At 41.5% G+C, this 17,758-nt stretch overlaps 1 protein-coding gene across 1 annotated transcript in view; it reads right to left on the bottom strand.

Moving 5' to 3' along the window:
- Positions 1–2,379: 2,379 nt before the first annotated feature.
- LOC107602509 (XK-related protein 4-like) overlaps positions 2,380–17,758 on the bottom strand; it is a 26,604-nt gene continuing 11,225 nt past the window's right edge. The window contains exon 3 of the mRNA XM_016295020.1: positions 2,380–4,028. Coding sequence (XP_016150506.1) covers positions 3,076–4,028 — 953 coding nt within the window. The 3' untranslated portion in view covers positions 2,380–3,075. The remainder of the gene's footprint in view (positions 4,029–17,758) is intronic.

Here is a 17,758-nt window from a genome sequence, read left to right as displayed (position 1 = left end):
TCCGTCACCACCATGTTAAGACGTAGGACTACGTACGCAATTCTGTCCTCGTAATTTTTAATCAAAATGTCATACTTGAACTGATCTAACTGATCAGACTTCTTTCTTGTGACCTATGCAGGACCCCTCCAATCATTTTGACTTTATTACATTAATAATCTGGCATGTGTGGGGAATATGCCATCAAAACAGGCTATTCAGCATCTCCAAACATCAGCACAGCCTTTTGTGTAAAGACCTTGATTCGTTCTGCATGTGCTGAACGCATCGTATTGCATTGAGTGTTTTAAATTCATGTCATATTTCAACATTGAAAAATTGAGGCCTCGCAATAGATAAATGGCTGAATAAAGAATGTCATCAAAACTCACTGACAGCCAGTGTTGTAGGATGTTCCTCTTAATCAAATGAACCAAATCGCAGTGTGCTTGGGGTATCACTGAAACAAAAATACCATGGTATTTATGGGAAAGCTAAAAAAAAATGTAGGATGCTTTTGAAAATGATGGATATGTAATATCGCAGAGGTGTGCGATACATCACTCGTCTTCCTTCAAAAATGGTCTTGTGTAGGTGGTGCAACAATTTAAATCTGAAAATTGCCTAATTAGTGTGCTAACACTAGTTTGTTGTGCTCTGACTACAGGGGACTCTTTTAGAGGGCTGTTTGGAAAATTTTGCCAAGAGACAAAGTATCATCATCATCCATCACACAGAGAAATGAAAGTATAAGACACGCTGGGGAAAAAATGCTGACGAGATAGGAAAGTAGCAAAATAGCTAAACTATACAGGTTTACGTTTCACTGTGGTACTGGTTATAGATTCATATGATCTCATCTAAATCTTTTTTTTTGTGTGTTCTATTTTCTTTTTTCTTTTTCTTTTTTTTATTTGCAACACAGTAAAGATCTTCATCTGCAAGTGTGCAGATCGCTGCAGGCTAAAACAACTATGTTTTCAGTTAATTTGCCACCGATTGTAGGACGTTACAACACCTCAGGAGTGTTTCAAAACTACAATAAAACCCAAATTACAGTTCAGATATGACCAACTGAAGCTAAACGAATCTAACTGTCCTATATCAGTCATCTCCACACAATTAAATGGCATTAAGCAAAATAATGTGCACCTTAAGATCAACCATTTTGTAAGACACATGTTTAAAATGCCATCAATAACCAAAAAAGAAAAAGAAAAGCAAAGAAAATGGATCATAAAAAAATGTTACACGTAAAACATTTTCCCCACACTTTCAAATTCGCAAACTATCCATAACAGGCACATCTAGCTTCTGTCGCAGTAAAATTTCACCTTGTCTCTCGACACAAGTGTAACAGCAACCGAAGAAATCCTTCATTGTGCTGAGACTCCTTCCTGTGACAAGTTTTGTGCTTGTTTTCTATTTATTTTTTATTTTTCTGCCCTCACTTCCATGTCTCCATAAATGCCTTAGAATATTCGAACATAAAGACACAAAGAAGCACTTGTAACTGAACGGAAAATTTAAATCTCCAACACTTTCATATATAAAGGATGCTCTAGGCTGATTTAAAGATACAGTGCTCTTTTAGGCCGATGTGATTTGTTGAACCATAGGGCCCATCATTCATCATTCAGAGCACATTAGCAAGTCTGCACACTGTCGCAGACTACTTATCCCTGACACTGATTTGTAGACTGTGAGTTGGCAATTGAAGTGTCTCATGGAAAGAGTCTTGACTGCACTGCAGAGTTTGGAATAGTACACTTCGCCGGCTTTCCAGATGTGTTAAGATGCTGAAAAGTGACCCTGTTTATTGTCTATACGTGGCCTTTAACTCATTTTACTGTACCAATACAGCACACAAAACACAAGACACACCAAATCCTGACCCAGCCCAGAAGAACACTGTATCTTTAACCTAGAAGATGAAGCGCATCCAGGTTTTGTCGGGTACAGTTTGGCGGACATTGTGTGAACTGTGATGGTCTTTGCCCCCCACTCTGCTGTGAACCAAACGGATCCTTGTCAGCCCACAGGAGTGAGGTGAATGAGGCCGGATCGTCAAAGGGCCTACTGTCTTCTCCTGAAGAAGAAAACGAGTGTGTGTTCTCCCTGTTTTGTCATCCCAAGTGTCTTGGACTCCTGTGATGATCGCATACTTCTTTTCTCATCTTTTTTCTTTGTACAGGATTCAAGTAGATGGTTGAAATGCTGCCCTGTTTATATATACAGTTTGTGGTCGAGCCACAGTTCAGCGTGGAGTCATTGTGAGCGGAGCATTTGGCACTCGTACAGAACTGCTGATGAAACACTACTAATAGGTTACAGTATCCTAAACAAGGACATCTCGAGACTAATCAGCCATTTTTTTTATTTGTGTACCATCATCTTTGTACAGGATTCAAGTAGATGGTTGAAATGCTGCCCTGTTTATATATACAGTTTGTGGTCGAGCCACAGTTCAGCGTGGAGTCATTGTGAGCGGAGCATTTGGCACTGGTACAGAACTGCTGATGAAACACTACTAATAGGTTACAGTACCCTAAACAAGGACGTCTCGAGACTAATCAGCCATTTTTTTTATTTGTGTACCATCGATGTGATATTTGGACCACTGTTTCTCCAGTGCGGTGGGTAGTCTGTTTGTTAAAATGCCGTTTGTGTGCACTGGATGCTTGGTTTCAAAGGGAAAGGCCTTTGTTTTGCATTTGCTGCAAGAGACGAGCTATAAAGTGTTCTGGATGTCCTCTTGCAGTTTGGAGACGTTGGCTCGAGGACAATCAGCTCTGGGAATGAAGGTCTGTACAACACTCAGGAGGGCCGAGGGGTTTGTGGTCTATATCAGCCAGTGCAATGACTTTTAGAATCCCAGATATTCCCTGACAAGACAGAAGTAATAAAAAGCAATGAGAGAACGGTTTAAAAAAAAGTTTATTTCATTCCTCCACAAATATGTTGTGCCTATGTTTGTCCATGACAATCAACATCATGGCTAGATGCTATGTATGCAAGGAACGTTATTGCCACAGTCCTGCTGTTTATTTAAGAGGACAGTAATGTGTTCATGTTTGTGAGTTTCCACAGCGCAGGCTACAAGGTGGTCTCGTACTCCAGACGCTCTTGAATCAATGTGTCGTCTTTATATTGGAGGCGTGGCGGGTTCGGAGACGAGTCGATGGCCAGGATGGCTTTACGTATACTCCTGTCCAGTACGTGCCTCTCCCAGGCAGGGTAGCGGTTCCTGCACAAGTCTATTTTGATAACTGTCTCCTCCAGGCGCGGGGCACGGGAGGAAGGAGTAGAGGGTGCGGTGGGCCGCACCTGAAAGACGGGCACACAACCGTCCCGCTCGCTGTACTTGGCCTCGCGGTCAGCGTCCCTGGCTAGCGTGCCTCCGCGGTTGGAGCGCAGTGAGTTGGTGGCGCCCTCAGGGGGCAGCGTGAAGGTAGCGGTAGGGTCCTCGAGCTGGACCAGGCTGGCCGAGCGGCCAAAGTGTGGCCCGTTGGGATGGAAGAAAGCATAGTACATGAGCATGAAAACAATGCCAGTGAAGAAGCTAGAGAAGATGACGCACAGGGCGGGCACAGCAAAGGCGTCTGTGCTGGGGGGTGAGCGGTAAAGGTACCACAACGCGCTCAGGGCCGTGTTCTCCAACAGGATCATGAAGTAATAGATGAAGAGACGGCAGCGGGTGCGTCCCTCCTTCACGTTGAACCAACTGAAGATGTAGATGATTCCCACCACCATGTCAAAGACGATCTCCTCCCACTTGGTGATGCAGAATTCGGTCTCGCAGTGTACGATCCAGAAGGTCATGATGCACCAGTGCAGCACGATGAAGATGCCGAAGTAGAGCTGAAACACGGAGGCGAAGAGAGCGAATGTCACTACGCGAGCAGCGATGGTGAAGAAGTGCCAACAGAACTGGATGATGACGGCAAGGTAGCTGATGGGCTTCTTGTCATCGCGGGAATCACGCAAGGCTTTCTGATAGGAGGCCAGAGCCCAGGCTAGTGACACCAGAGAAGCAGCCGCTGTTATCCCTGAAATAAAAGGAGAGAAGTGTCAATTATGGCTGAACATCACAATACTGTGCCCCTGTCAATGAACCAAAGAAATATAAGCACATAGAAAACTACACACAGTATTTATGCGCAGTATGTTAAGAAAATGTGAAATTATTTAGTGTTTTCTTTAACTGAAACGTGTCAGCTCCTATAATCCAAGTTATGAAACTTATACAATTATATGAAATTAAATTAAAATGATAAAAAATCCCCTGTATGGGTTTTTGATTTTTATATTTAAAAGATATGACATAGTTAAGTAATATCACACAAGCAAGAGTGGCGTTTTCCTGAATATTAGCTTATAGTGTGATCACGAATGTGATATTAACTTTATCCAACAGTTAAAAAAAACATGAAGTTATTATTGAGTGAGTTACATTTTAGATACAATATTATATATAATAGTTCCAAACAACGCCAGAGTAGAACATTTGTGCTTCTCAGAGCAACACTGCAGCGCTTTGTTCCTGAATGAATGTTTTTGAACAAATAATTTCAGCCAATGACTCAATAATCCATTCATAAACACATCACTTGCTTCCTTTCTAAATGAATCAGCAATTTTGAACAAATCGTTTGAATTCATTATTTAATTAATCACCCATTAATCACTCATTAAGACAGGGACTTGCCACCTCCTATTGGTGATTTTTGTGTGATATTTCTTTATCCATAACAGGCCTAAATCAGCCAAGGTACCAGCATAAAAACACTAAGCAAAATATCGTTTAATTATCACAATCGAAAAAAATATATATTGAGACATCATTTTTTTGTCAGTATCGCACACCTCTTTCTTACCATGTCTTTTTTCAATTGTCATTTTTGAAATGTATTTGTTATTATTTATTTTTGTATATATTTGTACTCTTACCCAGGCCCAGATTTTTTTAGGTTCCCAAACTATGAAAATCCATTATAAAAATGTATATGCTGTATATATAATGTCCTTTCCATCACAACCAGCAAAAATGTTAGTGTACTTGTTTACCAAGGAGAAAGAAGCCAAGTCATTGAACAGCTTGAGATGAAACATGAAATGTGTTGTGTAAAACACAGAAAAATATAAATGTAAATATCACTCGAAAGCATATTTTTGCATTTCCATTATGTAAATAGAAAAAAAGCCAGTGCATTTCATGTTAACCAGCTATAAATGTAGCTTGACATGTGAAGCACTTCTTGGGCAGATACAATAGGATACTGGTTTCAGACGCAGAATAGGAAGTGCTCACCAAGGCATGCAAATGCATTTATCTCGTTACTACATCTTTATGTATTCCTGACTCTGGAGAATACAGTCGGAAGTGGGTTAATGGAGTAGCTTGACCGAGGAAGTGTCCATCAATGGCTCGCGCTCTGGTGTGTGTCACGTGCAACCCTCCTATAATGAATTTGTTTGCGATTTCATATCTAGACCCTCTGGTGAGTCACACCACACCAAGGTATACAAGCTCTGGCCATAATCAAAGCTGATAAACGGTGACTCGAGAGATGTGGTTTATTTTGATGAGTTTTATTTTCTCTTCAGGGAAAACAGCCTCTGTGGAATTCTGCTTAACGGCACCTTTCCTACATTTATGACTCACTGGCCCATGAGTGAGATGTTATCCGCCCTTCTGTATAATGATGTGTAGTGCAAGCAGAAGAGAAGTTGAGATAACAGGAAGCTTTAGTGCCAATCAGTTCCTTTCAAACGGCATCAGTAAAAATGCAAATTCTCACGTTCCGAAGATAACACCATCGCGGTCCACGGCCATGAGTAATTGAATGAGTCCTCAATGTGAAATGATGAATGTGCAAAGATGTGTTAATTTGTGTCCAAATAAAGGTGAGTATTATTTTCATTTTGCAGAGGCTGCAGGCTCACTGTTTGTCAAAGGCTGTGACAGACAGATTTGCTATTTCTCTGCCATCTGTATTCAGATGAGCAGTGCATTATGGACACTCTACAGCTAAACAAGCAGATGATCAATGATAAAGATATTCATTGATAGCATAAGATAGCACATTCATAACAGAGAATGTGCACCCTGGGCATCTATTTTATTAGTCTGAAGAGCGATTAAATGCACAGAATCTTATCTGTGGAAATGACTGTGTGATGTCGACATTCCCAGAGCGAGTGACGAGCAGTGGTCACATCCTCTGTGGAGCTCCTTACAACAGGAGGACTGCGAGTGTGGAAGGGTACTCAACAGTCTTTACAACAGGAACACAGTCACCAATTAGCAGACTGCAGTTCAGTTCTGGACCCGATATTTGGATCCATCCAGATTGTGAATAATTTCTCATAAATAAAGAGCATTATAAACATAACATTATTTCTCGTTTACACAGTTGAACCTGAAGCAACATGACAATACAAACTATTCAGCTACCATTTCATTTACAGTGAATCATATTAAAATATTCTCTTCAAATTTGTGGTTTACAGAATCTATACGGGACAATGCAGTAGAATTTTCCGGTTCCTATTGTACTATTTACTTTTACAAGGTACTGTGGTTCTCAACCTAAAAATTTGAATCAGGTGATTCTAGATGCCCTAAAAAATTGTGATTAACTCCACTGTCAACATCCAGATTGGTTTATCACTTATCTATGGACTACTCTCCATTCCAGCAAAATCCTAAAATAAAATGCCCCCTTCCTGACATACATTCACTGACATACAGTGCCGTTCAAAGTTTTGAAGTTGGTAAGATTGTTTTTAAGAAATCAATACTTTCATTAAGCAAGGATACATTAAATTGATCAATAGTGACAGTAAATACATTTACTGTATAATGTTACAAAAGATTTTAATTAAATGCTGTTCTTTGAACTTTCTATTTATAAAAGATCCTGAAAAAAAAAAAGATTAATCAGCACAAATGTTTTCAACACTGATAATAAGAAATGTGTCTTGAGCACCAAATCAGATATTAGGATGATTTCTGTAGGGTCATGTGACACTGAAGACTGGAGTAATAATAGCTGACAAAGTAGCTTTGCATCACAGGAATAAATTGCATTTTAATATATATTCAAATACCAAAGAGTTATTTTAAACTGTTATAATAATTCACAATATTACTAGGAGCCCAGGACCCCTCTATCTGTCTGTCTGTCTGTCTATATCTATCTATCTATCTAGTGTTTGTTTATACTGTGAGTTTTTTTTCAATAGCTTATTTACGTGTTTAACCCACTTAGATTAAATCTGGCCCATTAGTAGCTGGAGAGAGCTGAGGGGGTGTAATGACTACTTTGCAAAGTGGGGTAATTAACTGTCAGAGGCCAGGCTATAATTCTTATTCTGTGGGCTATCTGGCCTGTGGCTTGGCTCCGGTGCTGTCTATGACAGTGAGGGTGCATGTATTCCTCCCTCCCTCCCTCCCTTGTATCCTGCGCACGTGCAGCGCATCCTGAGGAAGACGGTCACCACGGGAACCTGCCACGGTCCAGCGTGTGAAGCTGCGAGAGCGGCAGCAGTGACGTAATGCTCCTTGCTGCTCATGAGGGCTGCAGTAATTTGGAGAGGGGAGGAGGCCATTGACAGTGTGTGTGTGAGTGTTGTGTGTTTGTAGGGTGTGTAGTAGCAGCAGGGTTATGCAAACCACAGCATCACTGCAGTATCTTCTTCATCTACTTCTACAGGCCCTTCAAATCCGTTCACATTAAGGGAATAGTTTACCAAAAAAAGAAAATTCTGTCATCATTTTTCAACATTTGCTCACCCTCATGTCGTTCCAAACATTCCATGTTGTTATTTTATCTGTGTACACAAGAAAAGAAGAATTTTTTAAGGAATCTTCCTCACACCAATCTATTGTATGGCTTTAAAAACAAAATCTCAAATATGGTGCATGTCTTATGGACTACTTGCTTTTATGGTGTTTTTTTTGTCCTTTTTTGTGGCATGTGTCTGTGTAGAAAAGAGCTGCATGAAGATTCTTCAAAAATTCTGCAAAACAAACAATTTATTTTTCACTCTAACTTTATTTTATTAAATTCAATATTTTTATTTAATCTTTAAATATCTAGCCTATGGCGACGAAGCCCGCCAAAGCCTGCCAAAGTCCGCCAGAATGGGCGGGGCATCTGGCTATATAAGTAGGCATTCGCCACAGGATTCTCAGGTTACTTCGACTAAAGCGACGGTGCCAATCAGTTCCTTTCAAAGGCATCAGTAAAAATGCAAATTCTCACGTTCCGAAGATAACACCATCGCGGTCCACGGCCATGAGTAATTGAATGAGTCCTCAATGTGAAATGATGAATGTGCAAAGATGTGTTAATTTGTGTCCAAATAAAGGTGAGTATTATTTTCATTTTGCAGAGGCTGCAGGCTCACTGTTTGTCAAAGGCTGTGACAGACAGATTTGCTATTTCTCTGCCATCTGTATTCAGATGAGCAGTGCATTATGGACACTCTACAGCTAAACAAGCAGATGATCAATGATAAAGATATTCATTGATAGCATAAGATAGCACATTCATAACAGAGAATGTGCACACTGGGCATCTATTTTATTAGTCTGAAGAGCGATTAAATGCACAGAATCTTATCTGTGGAAATGACTGTGATGTCGACATTCCCAGAGCGAGTGACGATCAGAGGTCACATCCTCTGTGGAGCTCCTTACAACAGGAGGACTGCGAGTGTGGAGGGGTACTCAACAGTCTTTACAACAGGAACACAGTCACCAATTAGCAGACTGCAGTTCAGTTCTGGACCCGATATTTGGATCCATCCAGATTGTGAATAATTTCTCATAAATAAAGAGCATTATAAACATAACATTATTTCTCGTTTACACAGTTGAACCTGAAGCAACATGACAATACAAACTATTCAGCTACCATTTCATTTACAGTGAATCATATTAAAATATTCTCTTCAAATTTGTGGTTTACAGAATCTATACGGGACAATGCAGTAGAATTTTCCGGTTCCTATTGTACTATTTACTTTTACAAGGTACTGTGGTTCTCAACCTAAAAATTTGAATCAGGTGATTCTAGATGCCCTAAAAAATTGTGATTAACTCCACTGTCAACATCCAGATTGGTTTATCACTTATCTATGGACTACTCTCCATTCCAGCAAAATCCTAAAATAAAATGCCCCCTTCCTGACATACATTCACTGACATACAGTGCCGTTCAAAGTTTTGAAGTTGGTAAGATTGTTTTTAAGAAATCAATACTTTCATTAAGCAAGGATACATTAAATTGATCAATAGTGACAGTAAATACATTTACTGTATAATGTTACAAAAGATTTTAATTAAATGCTGTTCTTTGAACTTTCTATTTATAAAAGATCCTGAAAAAAAAAAAGATTAATCAGCACAAATGTTTTCAACACTGATAATAAGAAATGTGTCTTGAGCACCAAATCAGATATTAGGATGATTTCTGTAGGGTCATGTGACACTGAAGACTGGAGTAATAATAGCTGACAAAGTAGCTTTGCATCACAGGAATAAATTGCATTTTAATATATATTCAAATACCAAAGAGTTATTTTAAACTGTTATAATAATTCACAATATTACTAGGAGCCCAGGACCCCTCTATCTGTCTGTCTGTCTGTCTATATCTATCTATCTATCTAGTGTTTGTTTATACTGTGAGTTTTTTTTCAATAGCTTATTTACGTGTTTAACCCACTTAGATTAAATCTGGCCCATTAGTAGCTGGAGAGAGCTGAGGGGGTGTAATGACTACTTTGCAAAGTGGGGTAATTAACTGTCAGAGGCCAGGCTATAATTCTTATTCTGTGGGCTATCTGGCCTGTGGCTTGGCTCCGGTGCTGTCTATGACAGTGAGGGTGCATGTATTCCTCCCTCCCTCCCTCCCTTGTATCCTGCGCACGTGCAGCGCATCCTGAGGAAGACGGTCACCACGGGAACCTGCCACGGTCCAGCGTGTGAAGCTGCGAGAGCGGCAGCAGTGACGTAATGCTCCTTGCTGCTCATGAGGGCTGCAGTAATTTGGAGAGGGGAGGAGGCCATTGACAGTGTGTGTGTGAGTGTTGTGTGTTTGTAGGGTGTGTAGTAGCAGCAGGGTTATGCAAACCACAGCATCACTGCAGTATCTTCTTCATCTACTTCTACAGGCCCTTCAAATCCGTTCACATTAAGGGAATAGTTTACCAAAAAAAGAAAATTCTGTCATCATTTTTCAACATTTGCTCACCCTCATGTCGTTCCAAACATTCCATGTTGTTATTTTATCTGTGTACACAAGAAAAGAAGAATTTTTTAAGGAATCTTCCTCACACCAATCTATTGTATGGCTTTAAAAACAAAATCTCAAATATGGTGCATGTCTTATGGACTACTTGCTTTTATGGTGTTTTTTTTGTCCTTTTTTGTGGCATGTGTCTGTGTAGAAAAGAGCTGCATGAAGATTCTTCAAAAATTCTGCAAAACAAACAATTTATTTTTCACTCTAACTTTATTTTATTAAATTCAATATTTTTATTTAATCTTTAAATATCTAGCCTATGGCGACGAAGCCCGCCAAAGCCTGCCAAAGTCCGCCAGAATGGGCGGGGCATCTGGCTATATAAGTAGGCATTCGCCACAGGATTCTCAGGTTACTTCGACTAAAGCGACGACAGTACTCGTTCCCGTATCTCAGGGAACCAAGGTTACGTTAGTAAACGAGTACGTTCCCTTTCGATACTACACTCGTACGGCATCTTGCTAGAAGCATATGGGAACACAGTACAATCACGCCGTGCTAATGTAGTGGAACGACTAAAAGTATCAATAATCACTGCAAATCTATTAATATTACAGTTTCTGTTGGCACATATGTTTCCCATACCAACATACGGCTGGCTGATTTGACAAAAATGTTACAATTGCACCTGATCGCCCCTAAAACAGAAATGCAGTCAAAACAGATGGTTGGGCCACAACTTGCCTGAAAAACGTGTTTGTTTGTTTTTTGCTCCCAACAGTGGAGGTACACTAAAAAAACATGTATGGTACAGTAATATGATTTCATCTGCAATGACAAAACTCAATTAGAAAGAGAATCAGTGGCTAAGGTCTATATGAAATATGAGACCATCAGCAATTTTGAGATGTGAATTTGGCACATAGTAAGCATCAAGAAAATATTTTGTTGAAATGGGGAAAAAAAAACTTTGAATAAATGCTTGGTGCTTCTTTGATTTTAAATACAATTTTAAACAATTTAAAACTATTAAAAACAGATTTAAATTTGTAAAAAAAATCTCAGTTGTAGACTTCAATTACAGTAACATTGTTTTAAGAGAGAGATCTTCAAACTTTTCCATGCTCATGATGGAGAGACACAGTTGTTTCATAAAGTATAAAATTGTATTTTAAGCCTGACCTATAATAACATGTGTACAGTATCATATAAATGTATTTGCATACTTTTTATGATTTGTACATGGTGAAGCCATAAAATAAACATTAATGATGTAAGAGCCCTGTTTGAAATTTACAATAAACTTACAGTTGATTCTTATGATGCTTCAGTGATTACTAATGTAACTAGAAAAAAAAATATTGCAAAATCAGTACAAAACATTTAATGGTGTGCCAGGGGACACATTTCTGTTTATGACATACAGACAATAATTATTGAAATGTGAAGAATAGTTATAGAGAAAGAGTTGTTTCCTGTAGTTGCGAACAAAACAGTCCACTGGGTACATGTTATAAGCAAGGCTTTTTCCTATGCTGAAGTGTTGCAGGAAATGGTTAGGCTGAGTGGCCCATTATTTATGTGAGCAGGTAGAGACATTTTATTTCTAGCGGGGGTCTAAAGAGGAGCTACGTTAGGGAAAATAGTGAGAAAAGATATGGCCTTACTGACTGACAGCGTCTTTTACTGCGACAGTTACTGGTAAACTTAGGAAGGATGCATTTTTAGAGCGAACAAGGGACAGCCTGATTAAGAGAAACACAAATCAAATGCGTCCTACATTTCACCACTGCATGTCTGCCGTCTGCCGTCAAATGGTACCCAAGTTGTTTTGTCTGTTTAGAAGACACTGAGCTTTTGAATTATGACTGTACTGCTGGGTTAAATTTTTACACTTTGCTCAATGTTGTTATTTGACTTGTAAGCGTAGGAGTGACAAATCTCAAAGGAAAGTCTCAGATGAAAGAGTTTGGAGCATCAGACGGCTCTCTGCTCTGCTCTACCAAACACCACGAGCAAAACTGCCTCCAGACCCGCTCCCACTGTCACACGGAGCAGACACTCAGATCCTCACGCTCAAAAAAAGAGGATATTCGCAGCTCTGTTGCATTAGAAGCCCAGGACCCCTGCTTACATAAATCATTTCTCAGCCTTGATGGGAGAAAATTCTGACAGTCCCTGGGCACTTTTGTTTACGGAAGATTATGAAGAACAGAAGACAGCACATAAAGGCACTGAAGCTTTAACTGTTAGGCAGGGCTCTGCAATCCACAAAGCGCAAAAGCACAAATCAACAAAATAGCCATTTATGAACAGCTCTGGTAACATGACCATTTTTTATGAGTGTTGGTTAATGGAGGCTGACTGAAAGGTCACCACAATGTCAAGCTGAAGGTTTTAAGGTGTCCCCTAAATCTACCCTAGTGTTCTTAGTAGCAATGAGAAACATGACAAGAGATTATCTTCTGTTCTAAAAGTCTGGCTCTTTCAAACTACGTAACCCGGTCCACTTATGGCCCTTTTCCACTGTGTGGTACGACTCAGCTTGGCATGGCTCGGCTTGCTTTTCCACTGCAGTTTAGTACATTATAGACTGATTGTTATAGCTGCGCCGCCACCTCGTCTATTGACCACAATACAGCCATTTATTTTTTCATGTTGTGTGCAATGGTCGTTTAAAGCAAGTCGTTTAAAAAAGTTGTGTAAACAAATGATAATGCGGTGGCTGTTGCTGACTATTTAAAGGGGTCATATGATGTTGCTAAAAAGAACATTATTTTGTGCATTTGGTGTAATGAAATGTGTTTATGCGGTTTAAGGTTCAAAAAACACATTTCCACATACTGAACATTATTGTTTCTCCTCTATGCTCCGCCTTTCTGAAACGTGTCAATTTTTACAAAGCTCATTGGTCTGAAAAGCGAGGTGTGCTCAGATTGGCCAGCTATCCAGTGCGTTGTGATTGGCCGAATACCTCAAGCGTGTGACGGAAATGTTACTCCCCTTTACCATACTGTGATGCCGTGTCCCGGAGCGACGAGACAAAAACATTAAAACCCATTATAAACGAGGCATTTGATGCATCTAGTGGGGACATAATTATGGACTATAATGACTTATACTGTATTTTTACGCGTTGCATCGTGTCCTCTTTTGGAAGGCCAAACAAAGTATTTTCAATTTCACAACGAAACACACAGCGTCTTCACAACATGGCGGCGGCGGTGGCAGCAACAATAAAGTTACACCTTCTTTCTTTGCGTGAACATTTGGGTGGCGTTATGCAAATCTTCCCACATCGTGATGTAGACATGTGGGGGCGTGTTTAAATGAGGCGTTTTAGGAGGGTGTGGACCAGTCTAAACTTTTATAAAGAATATCTCTTTGGGTTTGAGATTTTAGTCTTTGCAACTTTAGGGATCTTATCTATTCACGAACAGCTTGAAACACTCCAAAGAGAAAGGAAAACTTTAAATCTAGTGGGTTTGGTGTCTCAACCTCAACCAAGGTGGTACTAAAAAAAGTAACAGGTACTAGGTACTGTACACAGTGGAAAACCCACCAAAAGTGAGCCGTACCGAGCTGTACCATGCAGTGGAAAAGCGCTATTATTCTTATCCAAGTGCCATCCACTTATACAGGAAGAGACTGATAGGTAAAGCGGTCACACTTTATTTTAAGGTCCAATTATTACTATTAACTAACTATTAACTACAACTTTTGCCTCAGTAAACTCTTAATTACTGCTTATTAATAGTTAGTTAGGTAGCTGGTACGTTTAGGTATTGGGTAAGATTAAGGGATGTAGAATATGGTCATGCAAAATATGTGCTTTAAAAGTACTAATAAATAGCCAATATGCTAGTAATATGTATGCTAATAAGCAACTAGTTAAGAGTGAGAATTGGTCCCTAAACCAAACTGTTACCTGTAAAGCAAGTTTGTTGGTTTAATATGCCTTTCAAGTAATCGATGATTCCACAGTAATAGGTGGGTCTAAAAAATTTTTAATAATTCAAATAATCTCAGTAGTTTCTGCAAGTGATTGTTCATTAAACACAATCCAATCAGTAAATCAGTAAAAAAATCTGTAAAAATGTGAGTGCACAAGTGAAAAGAATGTTTTTATGTTATTCCAAATGTAGTAACTGCTGATTATACAATATATGACCCTGCACTTTGATAACTAGTTTAACTACCACTAACTGCCTCAAACTAAATATTTTTTGTCAATATGAATCTAGCAGTACCTTATTAACACAAATTTGTTTTCCAATAGACTGATACAATCCTGTGAATCCTGAACCCTGGAAGTTGCATAGCAACCAGCCGATTGTGGGTGTACTTCCTGTAGAATAACATAACTTACTTGCTTAAATACCACAGTATGATGCATCATTGGAGCAATCAACTAGCTAGTCACAACTCTTTCCTAAAACTTTGTTGCACATCTGTCGCTTGAACCACATTGGTTCAACAATATAGAACTGTCTTTAATTACCTCACATGGATTCATAAATTCTGCTAGTGAATTATTTCGAGACTGAACATGGCATCTGATTGTTAGGTCCACATGTCATAACTAACAAGAAACTATGCTTCCTACCTCAAGCCAAGAGCTGTAGTTCCAACTTTGTAAGTTTGTGATGCTGTTCACAAATGTTCATTGGAACTGGTTTCGGGAAACACTGAATCAACAAAATATGTAGGTAATGACAGAACTTGCAACCATAGTTGGAAAAACGTACTCGGTTAATAACGTAACCTCAGTTCCCTGAGATACGGGAACGAGTACTGCGTCTTGCTAGACACATATGGGAAAAATCCTTTTTTCTCCTGAACTGAAGCCTTTTATCATTCACGCAGTGAAACTGCATGGCCATTAGTTTGTGCAGTGTATGAAAAACGAACCAATGGCTAGGCAGCGGAGCTGCACGAGCCTATGGCGACGAAGCCCGCCAAAGCCTGCCAAAGCCCGCCAGAATGGGCGGGGCATCTGGCTATATAAGTGGGCGTTCGCCACAGGATTCTCAGGTTACTTCGACTAAAGTGACAACTGACTCGTGCAGCTACATAGCACGGCTAGCAACGCAGTACTCGTTCCTGTATCTCAGGGAACCGAGGTTATGTTAGTAACCGAGTACGTTCCCTTTCGATACTACACTCGTACTGCGTCTTGCTAGACGCATATGGGAACACAATACAATCACGCCGTGCTAATGTAGTGGAACGACTAAAAGTATCAATAAGCAACCAATGCCCATAGAGAAGTTAACAACAACCCAAGGCTAAGACGGACTGAGCTTCCTGAGGTCACACCCGGCCTGGTTAATCGTTCCAGAGTACTCCTGTAACTTCGACACCCAGGGGTAGAGAGCTAACAGGTGAACTAATGCCAGAGAGCTTGAGCATGATACGGCCAAGGGCTCTCTGCCAGATCTGTTAACGCAGCGCATGTCTCTTCAAGCGGAAAGGACCCTGGCCTGCAAGGCCGGGACTTCCAGGTTATAAAACCTTGCGAATGTGGACGGCGAGGCCCAGCCGGCCGCCTCACAAATATCTGCAATGGACACACCACTGGACCATGCCCAAGATGAGTCGATGCCTCTAGTCGAGTGGGCCCGTACTCTAATGGGGCATTGAAGGCCCAAAGAAGAGTACGCTAGCGAGATGGAGTCTACTATCCATCTAGAGAGTCTTTGCTTCGTTTGCTTTGGTGCGGTTACCGAAGCTGACAAACAGTTGTTCCGGCCGCCTATAAGGGGCAGAACGCTCAATATAGATTCTCAGAGCTCTGACGGGGCAGAGCAGAGATAACTCTCTGTCCTCTTCAGAGGGAGGAAGCGCGGAGAGCGTAATGACCTGTGCTCTGAACAGAGTGGAGAGCACCTTAGGTACGTAACCGTGCCTTGGTTTCAGAACGACTTTAGTGTCATTAGGCCCTAATTCCAGGCAGGCAGGGCTAATGGAGAGCACCTGCAGGTCCCCTATTCACTTTACTGATGCCAGTGCTAGAAGCAGAGCAGTCTTCAGCGATAGCGACCAAATGTTGGCAGACTGTAGTGGCTCGAAAGCGGGGCCCTTCGGGGCCCTCAGCACAGTGGGCAGAGCCCATGAAGGGACGGTAGGGGGACGAGGCGGATTCAGCCTCCTGGCACCCCTTATGAAGCAGATAACCGCGCTGTTTCTGCCCACCGATTGACCGCTATAGCCCCCACATAGACTTTGAGCGTGGATGCTCTGACGGGGCAGAGCAGAGATAACTCTCTGTCCTCTTCAGAGGGAGGAAGCGCGGAGAGCGTAATGACCTGTGCTCTGAACAGAGTGGAGAGCACCTTAGGTACGTAACCGTGCCTTGGTTTCAGAACGACTTTAGTGTCATTAGGCCCTAATTCCAGGCAGGCAGGGCTAATGGAGAGCACCTGCAGGTCCCCTATTCACTTTACTGATGCCAGTGCTAGAAGCAGAGCAGTCTTCAGCGATAGCGACCAAATGTTGGCAGACTGTAGTGGCTCGAAAGCGGGGCCCTTCGGGGCCCTCAGCACAGTGGGCAGAGCCCATGAAGGGACGGTAGGGGGACGAGGCGGATTCAGCCTCCTGGCACCCCTTATGAAGCAGATAACCGCGCTGTTTCTGCCCACCGATTGACCGCTATAGCCCCCACATAGACTTTGAGCGTGGATGGGGAACGTCCCTTATCCAGCAGCTCTTGCAGAAATGACAATACCGCTGTCAAATCGGAAGTATGAGGGTCTTTGTTTAGAGACCAAGTGGAGAAAAAAGACCACTTCAAGGTGTAGAGGTGTCTCGTAGACTGGGCTCTAGCCTCTGAAATTGTGTTTAAGACTCGCTCTGGGAGGCTCGAAGGCTCCCGTTGAGCGGCCAGAGGTGCAGGGCCCATAGGTCGGGCCGTGGATGCCATATTGTCCTGTTCGCTTGAGAGAGGAGATCCCGTCTCAGCGGAAAGGGCCAAGAGGCTGCTATCAACAACTGAGTTAGCTCTGATGGTTCATCCAAAGGGGGGCCACCAGGAGAACCTTGTGTTTTTGTTCCCTTACTTGCCTGATTACCTCTGGGATCAGGGTGGTCGGGGGAAAAGCATAAAGAAGGAGGTTGGGCCAATCGTGGGCCAATGGTCTTTGATAAATAAATTGGGCAGTGAGAGTTGTCTTCTGAGGCGAAGAGGTCCACCTCGGCCTCACTGAAGATCTCTCAGATCCTCTGAACCGTCTGCGGATGGAGCGTCCACTCCCCTGAGGGGACATTGCTCCTTGATAACATGTCCGCTCCTTGGTCCAATTGCTGCTCTCAGTGAGCGCAGGTTGAGTTCAGCTTATTCCAAGGGGCGCTCTACCAGAGTGAAGAGACGCTTCGAGGAGAGGCCTCCCTGGCGATTTATGTAGGACACCACGGACCTGTTGTCCGATCGGATTAGCACATGGTGTCCTTTTAGGACTGGCAGGAAGAACTGACAGGCACGACATACTGCTAGCATTTCCAGGCAGTTGATGTGGAAGCCTTTT

The sequence above is a fragment of the Sinocyclocheilus grahami genome, unplaced genomic scaffold (assembly GCF_001515645.1).
Source record: "Sinocyclocheilus grahami isolate Dianchi unplaced genomic scaffold, SAMN03320097.WGS_v1.1 scaffold329.1, whole genome shotgun sequence".
Classification (NCBI taxonomy): Eukaryota; Metazoa; Chordata; class Actinopteri; order Cypriniformes; family Cyprinidae; genus Sinocyclocheilus; species Sinocyclocheilus grahami.
This window is presented reverse-complemented; position numbering and strand designations above follow the sequence as displayed.